The following is a 14,120-nucleotide window of genomic DNA, read 5'->3' on the forward strand; positions in this document are numbered from 1 at the left end:
CAGGTCTCCAAAAGAACATCTCGTTCACCATCCCCTAGGAGGCATAAAAAGGAGAAGATGAGGGGACATTGTGGGGACAAGGACAAATTTGTAATATCTTATTCAATAAAAGGAAAAGGAAAAGGAAAAAAAAGAAAAGGAGAAGAAACATAAAGACAAAGAAGAAGCAGAGATGAATGAGAATGATCAACAAGCAAGAAGAAAAGGAAAGATAAGGCAAAGGATCAGGAAAGAAAACAGGAGAGCGGTTATGATGTAAAAGTTACACGGTATTACAATGAAGAACAGGGCTATAACAGCAAGAAAGAGAAGAAAGAAGAGAAATCAACAGAAGCAGGTCCCTAAAACAAAAGAATTTTCTGCAGAAAAAAGAACTGGAGCTTCACTAAGAGAATCCAAAGTGAAAGGGGACGATTATCATGAAGAAGACATGGGTGAGTGACTGAATATCGCCTCCATGGGAACCCAGCTGTACACACACACACACACACACACACACACACACACACACACAGTGTCATGCCTGTGTGTGATCTTAATGCTGTATTTGTCCATTGCAATAGACAAATAAAAGAAGACAACTTTTATAAAGCTCCTGATATTGATAGTATTCACATCCAAAAGCTTTTAGAAATGATCCGTGGGTAACCAACTCCTGACATGGCGAAGCCTGATGGAGTAACCGAGCAGTTTTACGATTCTGGTGCTGCTTCATAACAGAGTGAGAAGCTGTGGGCACCTGCACCAGGCGTGGAGTCTTTGTGTTGTATGATCGCCTCCGTTAGTTAAGTAAGTTCGCTTATGGTGTTTCTAGAATTCGATTCATTGCTATAATAGAGCCTTGTGGGGAATGCACTGATTGCATGTTAATTGTGGCACCTGTTTTTTTAATGTGTTCACGTCTATTAAAACTAACAAATAATAGCTTTATAACAAAACCTATCAGGTTGGAGGAAGAAAAAGATCACTAAAAAGTAAAAGTATGATATTAGGGATTCACTTCAAAATAAAACATTACAAGTGGGAAATAGACATCAGACGAGGGGGATTATGAGGGATCCCTAAAAATATAGCTATTATTACATAATAGCTGGCATTTACCTCAGAGAATGGAGGAGAGGAGGGAAGGGGTGGGAGTTTAGATGAGACAGGATTGCCAGGAGTTGATCATTGTGGGTACATGGACATTCATAGTATTATTCTGCCTACTTTTATGTGGGTTTATACAGGTCTGTAATAAAAAGGCAAAAGGAACAGTGTATACATGTCCCTTAGCCCTTAGATATGGAAGAAAACACAGTAGATCTCAAGGAAATCAGGCCGCAGACTACTAAGATATTTTGCTAAAAGGAAGATACTGACATTTAGTGTGGTGGTTGCTTTATATGAGGATGCCCACTGTCATTAGATGTCATCACTGGTAATGAAAACCATGCTGGACTAAAGAAACTCCTGGTTACGGATCTGATCCGGACTTCATAGGTCTCTTCCACTGCCAATTATTTGGTGGGGGTATTTACCATCCTAATGAACTATTCCTCTGAGGAAACATTCTTAGGCAGAGAAACTAGACAGATGACACTATTTCCTAAAACCATCAACACAACATCCAGTGCAGACTGCAGTGTGGATTAAAGAGCCAAAGTATTGTCTTTCTTTGTCTGTCAGAGCCCTCTGGGGATCAGAAGACATGTGGAACTGCCCTTAGCTGCTGTATCAGTTCCATTTATAGACTGTAGGCTGAATATCCATGCAGCCCCCTCCCGTCCCCCCGTCCCCCCGCCAAGGAATTGTATTGATTATCACTCCTTTCTCTTCTGGCTTCCCCCTGTGTTCCATGATGGACATACTTCCCTGGCCACAAGCCTAATTAACTCTCAAGAATCAGAGGAAACAATCTTATTAATATTCCTCAGGGGAATTCTAGTGAAGGAGGATGGGTAGTCTCAGGCACCAAGAGATCCGACCAGAAGTCAATTTGTGTCAAAAATATGTGCTGAAGCTTTGAATTCAAACTGTTGGCTGGGGCTTTGAATCATGCTCTGCCTGGAGGAGTCAGGATCCTTAGAGGGGGGCAAGGCATCCAATTTGCCACTGGAGGAGCCACTCCTTGTAGTGAGTAGGGCACTGCATGAGAGCCAGTGGCTTCTCCATTGCATCCTCTCATCTCTTGGAGCTTGGCAGAAGCTGCAGGCTTAACTGAGGCTAGAGGCCCCACGGGGAGTACTTCTGTTGAAGAGGGATGCTGCCTATCTGGAAAAGTCACTGTATAACTCTTGCTCTAGTCGTGACAAAAATTGACAAGAGAGAACTTCTTGGAGTCGAGGCACCAAATGTGAATTGACACATTCATTCCCACCCAGCTCTAGGGGATGGTTGACATGCTCACCAAACAAGGAGAGCTGGATGCGTGGAAATATGTGGCGGGAGATACCAACAGTGAAGCACAGAGACGAGAGATCCCCATCTCAACCTGGGCTGTCTCCAGAGGAGAGGGGAGGAAGTGGCGTCAGAACACGATCCTTCTGGTGCTACAATAATCAGCCTTAGTGGGAAATGTTTATAGCCCCAAGTTAAACTTAGAGCCAGGTTTTGGCATATCGAGGCTTTCTAAAGGAAAAAAATAACCTGTACACCGTACAGCCCTTTTATATTAGCCATTGATCGCGCAGTCACTTAGATTGAGTCTTCTTCCTATCCTGTAAGCTGATTAGTCACACTGCACAGCGTGCTCCTGTAACCAAGGAACCATTAGGGAAGTGGTGACCATTAGTGTCACTGTTTAAACTATTTCTGGCAGATAAATTGAGAGAGAGAGAAGACAGTGTGCCTCCTGCAGTGCTCCAAGTATAGGACCGCTCCCGAGTGTCCTAGAGTCATGCCCCCTCCTCAGTCCCTGACACTAATCCATCAAGACCCCATCCAGGCAAAATTTGAATGACTGCATATGCCATGATGGCAAGGCCCCAGGGAGCTCTGTGTGGGGGCAACACCTCTCCTTGCAGGGGAGCTTCCCTTCTTGGGGACCCTGTGGCTTTTTTGCCTCTTATCTGCGATGGAAGTTCTGGGCCCGTACTGTCCAGTATGGTGCCAAGAGCCCGGTGGCTATTAAGTCTTAATTATTTTTTATCACACACAGATACTTTGTTAGTTTCCTCTACAAGAGCTATTTACATCAATCTTAACAGAAACTTCAGGTCATTTGAGAGGCCAAACAGATCCAGGGAAATAAGATGAAAATTAAACACTTCATCAAAAGGCACTACACCACCACCTAGAACCTTCCACCACGGTGGTAGTGGGCTAAGATTAAGTTACAGCAAAATAACCTCATGCAACTGTTAAAGAATACACAGCAAAAGGTGAGGTTTGTTTTTCAGAAGACTATGGTACAATGAGCATTTTTGCCCGAGGAGATATTTAGCCAGGAAAAGGTCAAGATGATTGAAGATCAAACCAAATGGAAAAGGAACAGGTACAAAAGGGACTAAGGCAGAGGGTGAGACTCAGGCTTTTTTCCTCCTGAGAAGTATCCACTGCACTGTGTGCTGCCTTCCGCAGGCCCCCACCTGGGAGCTGCCTGCCTCACAGACGATCAGCAAGCAGAGCTGGGTTCTGGGCTTCCTAGGGCTCTTGTTGTAATTTAGTATAGACCTTAGCGAACTTGTCACATGTTACGGGGGTGAAGGGACTGGGTTAGCTTTATTTGTTTTATTTTTTGGTTGGCTCTGTTGCTAGTAGTTCTGAACCTAACAATCCCAGAAGCATTCACGTGACAAGTAGTCTGAGCTTCCCTAACCCCATTCAAACACCCACACACACAACACACTTCAGAGTCTGAAATCTTGCAGAAGCTGAGCTCTATTTAAAGCTGCAAGGCCCACAAAATTAAAGAAGCTGGAATGAAGACAATGCAGGTAAGAAACCCAAGCAGTTAGTCTCAATCTGTCTTTCCCGAATTTTGGAGAAACGTTAATATACCTGGCATGGGCTGTAGAAAGCTACTGGAGCAAGCTGGGGCTTCTGCTGACTTTTTCATCCAACACCAAGGGAAAACAAGGGGAGGGGTTCGCTTTATTTTTCGAAAGCCTCAGGAGGTGTGCTGTTATAAAGGGACATGGCTGAACAGGTAGGAAACAGATTCCCCATTGTGAATTCTCCTGATGGCTTCTGCTAGGATTATGGAGATGTCTATCACCTGTATTTTGGGACAATGCCTCATCTTATCCTCCTGAGGGATGGTATTGGTGACCACTACTGCTTCGAAGCATGCATTGTTAATGCGAGAAATGGCCGGGCCAGAAAAGATCCCGTGAGTCAAGATAGCATAAATTCTGGTGGCTCCAGCTGCAAGAAGTTTGTTGGCTGCGTGGCAGACTGTGCCACAAGTGTCAGCCATGTCATCCACTAGAATAGCCACCCGGTCCTTCACGTCCCCTACCAGCACCATGCGGTCCACTTCATTGGCCTTCTTCCGTTCTTTGTGAATCAAGGCAAAGTCAACATTCAACTGGTCTGCGATGGAGGTAACTCTCTTAGCTCCCCCCGCATCCGGTGAGACAATGGTGCAGTCCCTCCACTCAGAGATATTCTCCCGTATCCACTTCAGGACAGCTGGTTCTGCGTACAGATTGTCCACGGGGATATCGAAAAAGCCCTGGATTTGAGAAGCATGAAGGTCCATGGTGATAATATGATCTGCACCTGCTACGGAGAGCATGTTTGCAACAAGCTTGGCTGAGATGGGAGCCCGGCTCTTATCCTTCTTATCCTGCCGGGCATAAGGGAAGCATGGGATGACTGCAGTGACCCGGCTGGCGGAAGCAATCTTACAGGCATTAATCATGATCAAAAGCTCCATCAGGTTGTCGTTAATTTCACCACAGCCGCTCTGAAGGATGTAGACATCCTCTCCCCGGACACTTTCGCCAATTTCAACACAGGTCTCCTGGTTGCTGAATTTCGTGGTCAGCACCTTGGATAGCTCCAGGCCCAGGCGGTCAGCAATTTTCTGGGACAAGTCCAGGTTGGAGCTGCCGCTGAAGAGTTTGATATTCGGCATCTTGGCCCACTACCCTAGGCGCTGTTTGCTGGCGATCACTGCTGCGGCGGGACCCGAACCGAAGTCAGCCCAGAGACAGTACTAAAAGCTTCGTGTTGCCCCTCCACCATCTTAAAAGTCTTAATGTTAATTCATTAGAAACTCAGCACACCAGTAATACTAGCTACATTTCAAGTGCATAATAACTGTGTGGCTAGTGGCTTCCATAGTGGCGGCACCGACATAGAACATTTTCATTATTGCAAAGAGTTCTGTGGATGGCACTATGTTCCAAAGGCGGAATTCAGCTCACCTTCTATGACTAGATAAATTTATATTGGAACACAACCACACCCATCCTTTTATATACTTACATGGCTACATCCGCACTACATGGGCAGGGTTGAATAGTTGCAACAGAGACCATCTAGCCCATAAAATTCAAAGTATTTGCTATCCAGACCTTCACAGAAAATATTTGCCACCTCTGCTCTCTACCCTTTCCCCGGAAAAATGTATGTGGCTACATATAAAACGTTACACACAATTTTAGGAAATCTATGAACCCCTTACTTCCATCCATATTAACCAAGCTCAGGTGACAAGCTTCTAAGCTAGTTACATTTTTCCAGAATCGTCTGACCCCAGTTTCAGACTGCTGAAACAACAAATGCTAGAATTTTGTGATTTCAAAAGATTAAAAACATCTTTATAAAGTAATACCACCGGAGTTCACAGTAATGCCCTGTGTGCATTTTCATACAACATCCCTGATATCCTTTCAGTTCACTGACAGCCCATCTCATTTAAGAATCAGACCCTTACTTCTACTTAATATAAACCCTATCCTACTTTTAACCCTTCCTCTAAGAGTCTGGATTCAATGACTCTTTATTAGACTCACTACCCAAACCATCTGTTATCTGTAGAGAGTTGTCAAAATGTTAAATAGTTCCCATTTTTTCCAATTCTTGAGGTCTTCATCAGTAAAACACTTGCATTTAGCCTTCTTCTTCCACTAGCTGTTCTGCTCATGCTCAGATACCTGCACATCCTGCTGCCAGAGACACACTTACTGAGCTGATGCCTGAAGATCCTACAGCACATTTTTGCAGTTTTTGTTGAGTTACATATTGGTTAGAAGAGAATTTGTCCACACACGTGTCCGTGCACACACGCGTGCACACACTCACACATTCTAGATAGCATAGGTCCCTGATCTAATTAGCCAAGAGGACAGAATGTCATCTGAAGTCTTAAGGTGGGGACACACTAGGGGCAGGAGGTGATAATGGATACAGCATGTCTCAGAATGGGCTCTCTTCAGCCCCCGGAGTCCCTAGCATAACACACTGATCTTTCCAAATCCAAAAAGCTCATGCCTTACTCTGTCACCTTTTTACACTGACAATTTATATCACCATCCAGAAAGAATGTAATCTAACAGTCTTCGTGCTTCTATAGAAATTTTAGTCCCTCCTGTAATTTTTTTTAACAAATTCAGCATCAGCAAGATCTGAACATCTTCATTTATTCAACCTGTCATTCTTTTTGTTTTTAATTTATCAAGTACCTGCTATTTCCAGAAACAGTTCTAGGTGTTGGAGATATACCAGTGGGGGGTGGGAAGAAATGTGTTGCCTTGGTAATGTGTACATCCCACTGAAGAATATTGAAAATAAAATTAGTAAAAATAGACATGTAATATGAACTGAGATAGTGTTAAGTGTTCTGGGGGAAAATAAGTAGGTCAGGGGATAAAGGGTGATGGGGGTGCACTTTCATCTGGGTGGTCGTGAAGGTTCAGATGACACTGTGGCAGAAACCAGCACTGAGTGAAGGAGGAGATGACAAGGCCAAGACCCTGAGCAGGAGCCTGCTTGGTGTGCTGGAGGAGCAGCATGGAGGTCGGTGTGGCTTGAGCAGGGAAAGGGAGGGACAGGAAAGAAAGATGTCAGAGGAAAAGTTGATGGCCATTAAGACTAGGACTCTTGCTCTAAAGGGTTTTGAGCAAAGAAATAATGTCATCATGTTTAATACCATCTTGCTTTGAATGATTTTGCCCCCTACTTTTAAGCCTTCTGGAAAATATCATTATCTCTCAGTCCACCCAGACTGATTTAATTTTCCTTCTATCTGGGTCACCCAGGCACTGAGTTAGGTCTAAGAACCTCAAGCCCTAATTCACTTCCCCTCAGCCCACCCTTCTCCCCTCCTCTCAGTCCACCTTTCACTCCAGCTATGGCTGCAGGAATCAGACACGTGGAGAAGTAACCAGTCGGCACCCACATCAGCCAACTCCACATCTTCTCAGTTCTGCCTGACTTCCCTGCCACGGCCGTGTGGGATGACTGCGGGGACCACTCGGCCCTCTGTTGTGTGCACACTCCTGACGTGTGAGCAGGTTAACATCCTTTCACTCATGAGGAACAAAGCCAGTGGACAGATTCTTCCTTTGTCCAAAGGACAGTGAGGGACATTCCACACAGCTTCTCCAAGAGTCCCCAGCAAGATTGAACCCCAACTGTCCTTAGTGGCGATCAACTCAACAACACAATCTTTGATGTACTTTCTCTCCCTCGCTTTTCACTCTTTTCAGTCCCCTGCACCTGTTCCCTGAAATCACTCTGCACCGTGAACTTCAGTTAAGCCATGTCTCAGACTTCTTTTGGGGGAAAAATTAGGGTAAAATAGTGCTTTTCCCCTCACCTTCCTGACTCTGCTCCTGCCTCTTCATTCAGATACTCTTAGAGTCAGAGGGACCCTTAGAGAATATTCTTTTCAACACCTTTTGGTCACAGATAAGGAAACAGAGGTCCAAAGAAGTTAATGTGCCTCTGCTGTAATTTGTCTTTCTTGTGGAAAAGATAAGAGCCAGTGGAAAAAACAAAAACATGTAAGGGACAACAGAGCATGGCAGACAGGTCCAAGGTCAAAAATAAGACTTTTTTTTTAACAGAGAGAAACAAGAACTAGCCTTTGCCATGGCATAAAAGGAATCGGTGCCTGGGAGCTGAAATGGAGAAGTAACTGTACAATTTTTTGTAAATAAATAATATGTTTAAGGATATTCAAAGTTCTAGGTCAGTTGTATCTCTCTAGGGAGTTTAGTTTCGTAGCAAGGCAATCCCTGTATTTTTGGTGAGCAATGTCCTGACAAGATTCCGGGCTGCTGCTTTGGGTGAGTCAAGGGCATTCTGAAACAGGAGTGGCAGACTGGGGATCAGGAGGCTGAATTTCTAATTATACGTGGGCCATTAATTAACTCTGGGACCTTGAGCAAGTCATTTTCTCTCTCTGGGCTGTGCCTCAGTTCCTCCTTTACAAAATGACAATTAGTCTTCGAATGTTAACTTCTGAAATGGCTTTGGAGCTCACCCTCCTTGTGTTGGTCGAAAGAAGAGAAGTAAGTTTCTGAAAGTCACCGAGTGAGAATCGGGTCTGGCAGGGTCACTCCGATCTTCCTGGCCCTCGTCTGTGGATCAGTTTTGAAATCTTCCCATGAAAACAAGTAATCCCAGGATGGAACTGTAAGATAGTATTTTTGCCCTGAAGGATCCCATAATCAAACTGAGGAGACATCGGCACATATAAATAGTTATTATAAGACAGCAAGTGAGACCCAATAAGCAGAACCATTTTCACTTTTTGGGCCAGTCTAAGAAGCAGGTTGTCAGGAAAATCAGTGAGATTTGAGCACAGCTTTGGGGGAAAAAATGGGTGGGTGGAAAAGCTCACTATGGGTGTAACCAGTGCAAAGCCATGAACATGGGATCAGCCAGGAAGACACTGACTGGATCTGTCCAGCAGGAGTGGGCGGGTGAATAGGGCTGATGAGTCATGGTCCTGGGGGAGAAGAAATTCTTTTTGTTTTGTTTTTTAATATACTTTTATTGATTTCAGAGAGGAAGGGTGAGGGAGAGATAGAAACACCAATGACAAGAAAGAATCATTGATCAGCTGCCTCCTGCACACCCCACACTGGGAATCAAGCCCGCAGTTCAGGCATGTGCCCTGACCAGGAAAGGAACTGTGACCTCCTGGTCGATGCTCAACCACTGAGCCACACCAGCCGAGCAGAAGGGATTCTTGGTATTATTCTTTCCTGGGGATAATTGGAAGCTAAATATAGTGAGGGGCTCTGAAGTTGTTATTTCAGGCTGTAACAGCAGAAAATAAAAAGTGGAAACTACGATCAGTTCTTTTATGGTAATTAAATAGAGTTAAATCTGCTAATTTATGATTTGTCCTCAAGCAGTTTTTTATTTTTAAATGACATTTCAAGTATAACCAATACACAGTGTCCTTGGAACTAGGGCTAGTTATAAAATTCAATTAGTACAGCGATTTTCAACGTTTTCCATCTCGTGGCACACATAAACTAATTACTGAAATTCTGCAGCACACTAAAAAATATATTTTTGCCAACATGACAAAAAATTAGTTATGATTTTGATTAACTTGAAAATATCTTAGCTAATAATAGACAAACATGTAAATTAACCATACCTTCACTATGCTAACCAGCCAATCAGGAGAGTATGCAAATTAACCCAACAAAGATGGCGGTTAATTTGCATACGTAGGCTCCAAGCGGAGGGGCGGAGCGAAGCCGGACACCCCGGGGCCGGAGCAACAAAGCCTAATGGCTCCGGCCAGAGCCCTGCCAGAGCAAAGGCCTGGGTCCCGGATGCCAGAGGCAAACCGGTGCCAGCAGCCAAGGGAGGGGAAGGCCTATTGCACGAATCTCTTCATGCAACAGGCCTCTAGTTAACAATAATAATTACCTATCCTTTTTGTACCAAAGTGACTTTTAAAAATCAGATTCCTATATTTGTATATAAGAATTTCTGGTACCAAGAATTAACCAATCAGATGCAACTTTATTATGAGATGTGACCAATAAGATGGAACTCTATTATATGACCTATATATTTATGGTTCAAGACAGGACATTCACACCAGCACAGCTATTATTGTCATTTTTTTTATTTGACAACCTAAGGGAAAAGAGGTCAGTGTCCCAGAATAAATAGTCAGATACTGCATGTTTTAAAAATTCTTGTGGTATACCTGTGTGTCACAGCACACTGAAATCGCTGAATCGGTTGAATAATTAAGAACAATTGGCATTTTTTTGCTGGCAATTGTTTGAAACAGATTGTTTAAGTACAGTTGTTTAGAAGCTGAAATATATGTGGCTCACCTATCTTGATAAATTTCCCATTTTCAGTGGGATTGGTGCAAAGATGAGGGAGAGATTCAAAGTTTTGTTTTGGGCATGGATAACTAGAGAAATATAGCCATGGCAGAACATAGCAGTACATGTAAATTAAAAACAAAGGAGCAAGTAAGGAAATACTAAAACAACAAACAAAATAGAAATCGTGCTGAAACCGGTTTGGCTCAGTGGATAGAGCATCGGCCTGCGGACTGAAGGGTCCCAGGGTCGGTTCCGGGCAAGGGCATGTACCTGGGTTGCGCGCACTTCCCCAGTGGGGGATGTGCAGGAGGCAGCTGATCGATGTTTCTCTCTCATCGATGTTTCTAACTCTCTATCTCTATCTCTCTCCTTTCCTCTCTGTAAAAAATCAATAAAATATATTTTTAAAAAAATAGAAATCGTAAAATAGGATGAGAGACATAAGACCTAACAGTTATGTCAATAAATGGCAATAGATTAAAGTCCATTACTAGATGACAAACACTTTCATCCAAAACAAAATATAGCTCTATGCTCTATTCACTAAAAGCACAATGGCACAAAAAATTTATAAATAAAAGCACAGAAAAATTGGACAAAAATAAAACAGAGTATATTATTAAATTATAAAAGAGGCAAAATAACATAGGAATGACAATATTAATACTGGTTAGAATAAAACTCAAGGGAGGAAAGTTTGGCCTAAAGAGGATTGTTTTATAAAAGGTGTGATCTACAATGAATGTATAATGTACTACACATAGTATAGAAATAGAGAGCAAAGGCTATTAGAAGACAAAAGCTGGAAAGAAACACAAATGTAGAAAAAGTAGTATACCATATTTAGTCATCAGTAAATCACGGAGTTAGAAATAAACAGGATTTAAATATGCTTAATAAGGTTAATTTGATAGTTTATATGTCAAACTTTGTGCCCAACAGTTGATATACTCTTATTTTAAAAAATCCATGGATTATTTATTTTAAAGAAATTAATCTATACTGGACCAAAAATTTTAAAACCTCAATAAAGAAAAAAAGTGAGCTTTTTGGTACAATAAAAGCTAGGGTTAGAAATAAAAAATAAGACCTGGACAGTGTTGCTAAGTGGGTGGCAGGTTTGATTCCTAGTCAAGGGCATGTACTTGGGTTGCAGGTTCAATTCTGGGCCCCAATCGGGGCATGTGAGGAAGGTAGCCAATTATGTGTGTCTCTCACATAAATGTTTCTCTCTCTTCTCTCTCTCCTCCTCCAACCCTCCCTCCATTTCTCTAAAAATCGGGAGGGGGAGGGGAAGTATCCTAGGTTGAGGATTAGATAGATAAAAAGAAAATCTTAAATAAGTATTAGGTATTAGAGACAATGAAAAGTTTGAATACAGTTTGCATAGAAAATAACAGCAGTGCAAAAACTACATGTCAATGCTTGTGGATGAAAGGTGATTAATATTTTATAGAAATGGCCAAAGCACATGTAAAGGTTGAGGGAAGGTAGATTGGTAATAAATTCTGAATGCAAAAGCAAAGAGAAAAACAAACCTTAAGGCTCAATTCAGACAACAAATTCAGACCCTTGAGAGCTTTCATCATTTAATGAGAAAGTGACCTATGAATTCAGCTCAAAAAAAGTCAAAAGGGCAAAATATACTTAAAGCATGAAAAGGAAAATAAAAAATAAAAGGGGAGTATAACTGGAAAGTCAAAAAACAATCACACATGAATATATTCAGGAGTTATATTGTTGAAAAATAGGTAAGTGTGCTTTTAACAAGTCTGCTAAAAAGGGCACACCCACCCACCCCAACCTCCCATGAAGCTGGAGATACGGAGAGCAATCTGCTGCTTATCTGGGCTTCAGAGTTAGGAGAGCCTGTTCTTTGTAAGGATTTCTGAAATGGAAACATATACATCGCTAGTCTTAGTTCTTCCAAAACGAAGATGAAAGATCCACGCCTACCAGAGCAGTGACACAGCACAAACTGGTGCGACATCGGATATCAGAACCGTCCTGTCCACCAGGGAACTGGAAGCCAGGGAGACCCACACGGATTGCCGCATCTGTGTCTGCTTTGCGCCGTCTGCTCATCTCCAACTCCATCAGTTAGGGTCTAATCTAACGTGAGGTGGGCGTGTGGGGTCCGCCCCAACTCTGTCGCCCTCGTGCTTCTAGATTGACAGAGAAGTACTAGGTGTGTGGTTTGAATTGGGAGAAGGTGGTACATTGGGAAGAAGAAATCACTTCTTCCCCACAGGGAGGCAACCTCGGAGCCAGCTGACAAGCTCATGGTCGTCTCCAGCTGCTGTGTTCAGGCTCCCCCTTTCAGAACCAGAATGGTGTTGTGTCCTGCCTACTGTCCAGGGTAATCAGGCAGCCCATTTCCTTACTGTTCTTCACAAGCACCAGGCAGACATGTGCCCGTTCCCAGATTTTGTTTTTGACATTCTGGAGAAGCATTGATTTGCCCGTGCCCTTTAAGGTTGCTTAGCAATGAGACCCCAGGAGGCAGGGAGCAGCATGGGATTTCACAGGTGGCTCTTGCTGCTCCCTGTTGCGTTTGCTTCCGCCCTCTGCTTCAGCTCATTTTCATCATCTTATTCCTCTATGGAGTATTGATCCGAGTTTTCATGCTACAAGACTCATGTCTGTGTCGTCCTGTTATAAACCACCTGGAAGCCTTTTTAAGAGCATGAAAGGCATACGTCAGAAACACATTACGTCCACTTGGACACCCACGTCTGTGGTGGGAGCTTGGCACATACCACGTCAGGTGTGCACCAGTGAGGCTCTGAGCTGGGGATGCATCTGGAGATTCAGACTCATCAAAGCCACCCAGAAACCCCGTCAGGCATCTCACAGACAGACACCTGCCACGGGAGGGGCACAGAGGAGGAGCTGGCATCCAGAGCATCACTTCGCTCAGCCTTCTCTCCAGGGGAGTTTTGGCGGGAAGCTTGTTTACTACAATACAAGGAGTTGTACAGAACACAAGGATTATGGTTTAGATATTGGATTCTAGCAGCGCATCTGTGAAACAGTGGAAGGTGGAAGGAACAGGGGCTTGGGGTCAGACAGACCTGGGTCTAAACCTCAGACAGGAGAGTCAAAAGTTCCCTCACCAAGAGAGGTGGCCCACAGCGTGGCTTGGTGCTTCCCCTGCCCCTCCACACGCACCCACGCCTCACTCGCTCCCTGCAGCCCCCACCCTGCCAAACAGAAGCTGGCGAGCCCAGCTCAGAGCTGCGTAAGGCGCCAAGCAGCCTCGTAACTGCAGCAGTCGTTGGTCGGATCTTTAAATGTCATATAGACATTTTTACACAGATATAAATTTCTAATTTTGCTTTTTCCTTTACACATTCCTTTGGCATATGTGCTAAGCACATGTTTAAAAAAACTAACTATAGTTCATTTCTGATTTTTCTACTTTAAAATGATCAGCACCTTACATCCTCATGCATAATTCATGGTGTAAACCAGAAGTTCCTTTTTGAGCTCCCGGCAGGGAGGGCAAGTTTGAAGGTGCAGTGTGCAGGTCATTCATTCCAAGTTAGGAGCCGTAGGAACTCCCTGTTAGACCTATTCCCGTCCAGGGCACGGACATTCAGCTGGAAGTGTCTCTGTGTCACTACACAACATTAGGAAATGGCTGCACAGAAGAAAAATGCTTCCATATCCTGCACTTCGAGGCTGTTGGTTTTTCCTTTGCTTCCTATAGAGTCTGGAAGTAGGACTTTGTTTAAGCACACCTCTTGCTCTAGGTCCGTGGTCGGCAAACTGTGGCTCGTGAGCCACATGCGGCTCTTTGGCCCCTTGAGTGTGGCTCTTCTTAAGCCTTAGGAGTACCCTAATTAAGTTAATAACAATGTACCTACCTATATA

General features: G+C 43.6%; 2 protein-coding genes across 3 annotated transcripts in view; one reads left to right on the forward strand and one right to left on the reverse strand.

Annotated features, from left to right (window-relative positions):
* Positions 1-14,120, forward strand: part of TMEM108 (transmembrane protein 108) — a 239,243-nt gene that overhangs the window by 195,540 nt on the left and 29,583 nt on the right. The gene's annotated exons all lie outside the window — the stretch shown is intronic.
* On the reverse strand, positions 4,106-5,062 carry LOC102769495 (ribose-phosphate pyrophosphokinase 1). Its single transcript, XM_015561364.1, has one exon. The coding sequence runs from the start codon at positions 5,060-5,062 to the stop codon at positions 4,106-4,108; it is 957 nt and encodes a 318-aa protein (XP_015416850.1).

Source organism: Myotis davidii, unplaced genomic scaffold (assembly GCF_000327345.1).
Source record: "Myotis davidii unplaced genomic scaffold, ASM32734v1 scaffold415, whole genome shotgun sequence".
NCBI classification, from domain to species: Eukaryota; Metazoa; Chordata; class Mammalia; order Chiroptera; family Vespertilionidae; genus Myotis; species Myotis davidii.

Excerpts from the sequence above, each read along its gene's own strand:
- LOC102769495 (XM_015561364.1), bottom strand. The coding sequence starts at position 5,062 with ATGCCGAATATCAAACTCTTCAGCGGCAGCTCCAACCTGGACTTGTCC.